The sequence below is a fragment of the Vombatus ursinus genome, unplaced genomic scaffold, assembly GCF_900497805.2.
Source record: "Vombatus ursinus unplaced genomic scaffold, bare-nosed wombat genome assembly UNPS02014174.1, whole genome shotgun sequence".
NCBI classification, from domain to species: domain Eukaryota; kingdom Metazoa; phylum Chordata; class Mammalia; order Diprotodontia; family Vombatidae; genus Vombatus; species Vombatus ursinus.
Genome location: NW_020953952.1, coordinates 255497 through 259170, shown reverse-complemented (window position 1 = coordinate 259170; position 3674 = coordinate 255497). Strand labels below are relative to the sequence as shown.

Here is a 3674-nt window from a genome sequence, read left to right as displayed (position 1 = left end):
AGAAAGGTGGGAAATAATTTTTACAACCAAAGTCTCTGATAAAGTCCTCATTTCTCAAATATAGAGAGAACTGAGTCAAATTTATAAGAATATAAGTCATTTCCCAATTGATAAGTGGTCAAAGGTTATAAACAGGCAGTTTTCAGATGAAGAAATTAAAGCCATCTATAACCACATGAAAAAAGCTCTAAATCACTATTGATTACAGAAATGCAAATCAAAACAACTCTTAGGCACCACATCACACCTATCATATTGGCTATCATGACAAAACAAGAAAACGGTAAATGTTAGAGAAGATGTAGGAAAATTGGAACACTAATGCATTGTTGGTGGAGTTGTGAAGTGATCCAACCATTCTGGAGAGCAATGGGGCTATAAAATTGTGCATACCCTTTGATTTAGCAATACCACTTCTAGATCTGTATCCCAAAGAGATCATAAAAATGAGAAAAGGACCCACATGTAGAAAAATATTTGTATCAGCTCTTTTTGTGGTGACCAAGAATTGGAAATTGAGGGTATACTAATCAATTGGGGAATGGCTGAATAAGTTGTGGTATATGAATGTAATGGAATACAATTGTTCCATAAGAAATGATAAGCAGGTGGACTTCAGAAAAACCTGGAAATACTTATATGAACTGATGCTGAGTGGAGTAAGCAAAACAAGGAAACCGTTGTACATAGTAAGAGTGACATTGTATGAAGAATAACTTTGATACACTTACTTCTTCTCAACAACGCAAGGATCTAAGATATTTCCAAAAGACTTATGATGGAAAATGCTATCCACATCCGGAAAACAAACAAACCAAAGAACTATGGAGACTGAATGTCAATGAAAGCATACTATTTGATCTCTCTCTCTCTCTCTTTCTCTCTCTTTCTCTCTTTCTTTCTGTCTCTCGTTGTTTCTTCTTTCTCATGCTTTTTCTTATTCATTCTAATTCTTGTTTACAACATGACTATTGTAAAAATATGTTTGATATGAATGTGTATGTGTAGCCTATATCAGACTGCACACTTGTCTTGAGGTGGGAGGAGGGAAGGAAGAAGGAGAAAATTTACAACTCAAAATCTTATGGAAGTAAATGTTGAAAACTAAAAATAAATTTATAAAAAGAATCATCTCCTTAAGCAATAGTACACGATCTTAGTGAGCTGTAGCTGAATAAATTTATCACTGGGTGGCCACATTGTGATGGGGGCCAGCAACCAGGTATGTATTCAAAATCTTTCTTGGTAGAACTACATTAGATGTTCAATGAACTGAGTGGTTCAGGGAACTAGAGCCATTTCTTCAGCATGAAAAGTCATTAGAATGGGATTTAATTCTTCATCCTACCATAAAATAAACTGAATCATGAAAAAAAAGAAAAGAAAAGAATCGATAAGGAGGTTGCTCTCAGAAAAAAAAAAATGAAAGACTTATATGAACTGTTGCAAAGTGAAATGAGAAGAACCAGTAGAACATTGTACACAGTAACAGCAATGTTGTAAAATGATCAACTCTGAATGACTTAGCTATTCTCATCATTACAATGATTGAAGACAGCTCTGAAGGGACTTATGATGAAAAATGTCATTCATCCCCAGAGAAATAATTGATGGAATCTGAATACAGATCAAAACTTGCCTTTTTAAAACTTTTTTTTAATTTTTCTTGTTTTTTTGGGGGAGGGGTTGTTTTCTTCTACAACATGACTAATATGGAATATGATTTGCGTGACTATACATATATAACCTATATCAAATTGCTTATCTTATCAATGGGGGAAAGAAAGGATTTGCAACTCAAAAATCATTTTAAAATGTTAAAATTGTTTTTAAATGTAATAAAACACTACATAATTTAAAATAAAAGAATAATTATAATCAATCAGAGCAAATACTCACATTGTTCATGTTCAAAAAGTCATGTCTTCTTTTGCATATTAGTCTATCAACTCTCCCTCTGGCAGAATTCTTTATCATTAGTCTTCTAGAATCATGGCTAATCATGGCATTGATCCAAGTTCTTAAGTCTTTCTCAAATGTTCATTTTTACAATATTGATATTTTAGTACAAATTGTTTTCCTTCTTCTGTTAAGTCTACTTCAGTTGATATGTGTTCCCACGTTTCTCTGAAACAATCTCTTCATTTCTAGTGGCAAAATAGTATTTCATTGTATTCATACACCATAATTTGTACAGCTATTTCCCAATTGATGTTTGCACCCTTTGCAGTTACTTCACTTTACTTTTCAGATTATATTTCCAGGTTACATTACTTTCCAGATTTTTTCCACTATATAAAAAAGAGCTTTCATATTTTTTATATAACAGATATTGTCTTTTTCTTTGATCTCTTTGAGGCATAAGGGTATTAGTGGTATCTAAGTAATAATGACTGTTATTATGTTTTCTACTTCTATAAAGTAATTATTAGATAATGTGATTAGTGTAGCACTTAATAGCAATCAATTTAGGTAGCATAGATATTTTTATTTTATTGTCTGACTCTACCAAAAAAAGTCTCCATTTATTTATGTTTCTTTTTATTCTGTAAACATTGTTTTGTAGTTGTATTCATACAGTCTTGTATTTATTCTTTCATATAAACTCCTAAGTGTTTTATATATTCAGTCCTTGTTTTAAATTAAATTTCTCCTTATTCCCCCTGGATTTTGTTGGCAATATACTGGGATGCTGATGATTTTTGTGTATTAATTTTGAATACTGTAACTTTACTAAAGTTCTTTTGATTGATTGTATTTGATTCTCTAGAACTCTTTAAGTAAACTATCAAATAAACTATCAAATAAATGTTTTTTCTGTTTGCTTATTCTGAATTTTTTTCTTGTTTTATTGCTATAGCTAGCATCTCTAGCCCTATATCAAAAAGAAATATTGAGAATGGATATCCTAACTTCACCCTTGAACTTATTGGAGAAAACTCTAGTCAATTTTCGTTACAGATGATGCTGACTCTTTGCATGAGTTGCATACTATTTAAGTTGCTAAGGACATTTCATTTATTTTTGTTTTCTAGCCTGTCTTTTTAACAGAGATGGATGTTTTATGGTCAAACTTTTTTTTTAATAAATTTATGTAATCTTTTTTTGTTATTTTTATTAATGTGGTCAATTATTTTATAGATTTCCTAATAATAGACTAACTTTACACTCCTGGCATAGGTTGAACTTGGTCATATTGTATACTCTTTCTGATGCAAAGTTATATCCTCTTTCCTAATGCTTAATTTAAATTTTGGCATCAATGTTCCTTAGATATTTGTTCATAGTTTTCTTTTTCTTACTTCACTCTTTTCCCAGTTCCATTCCTCATTCTCCTAATTTCTGTAACATTCCCAGGAATCTTCTCAATCTGAAGGATTTTTTTGCCTCCATGACCTCTCTTCATTGATAACTTTTTCCTGGAGTGTCTATTTGAAAAAAGAGCCCAGGTCAGCCATGCTCATTCCTACACTCCCATCTCCATTCTTGACTGAAAACTTCTCCACCATGAACTGATGTTGGTGCTTGCTGTTTTATGCAAATGCTGATTTTCAACTCCCTCCTGTGTGTTTTCTTCTCCCATTCAAATGTAAGTTCCTTGAAGGCAAGAACTATCCTTCCTTTTGTGTTTGTTTGTTATTCTCAGAGCATAGCACAGTACCTGAACAAGAGTT

General features: G+C 31.9%; 1 protein-coding gene across 1 annotated transcript in view; it reads left to right on the top strand.

The window, feature by feature from the left end:
• Positions 1-1204: 1204 nt before the first annotated feature.
• Positions 1205-3674, top strand: part of LOC114041486 (olfactory receptor 9G4-like) — a 6798-nt gene continuing 4328 nt past the window's right edge. Inside the window, exon 1 of the mRNA XM_027859946.1 lies at positions 1205-1222. Within this exon, the coding sequence (XP_027715747.1) occupies positions 1205-1222 (18 nt within the window). The remainder of the gene's footprint in view (positions 1223-3674) is intronic.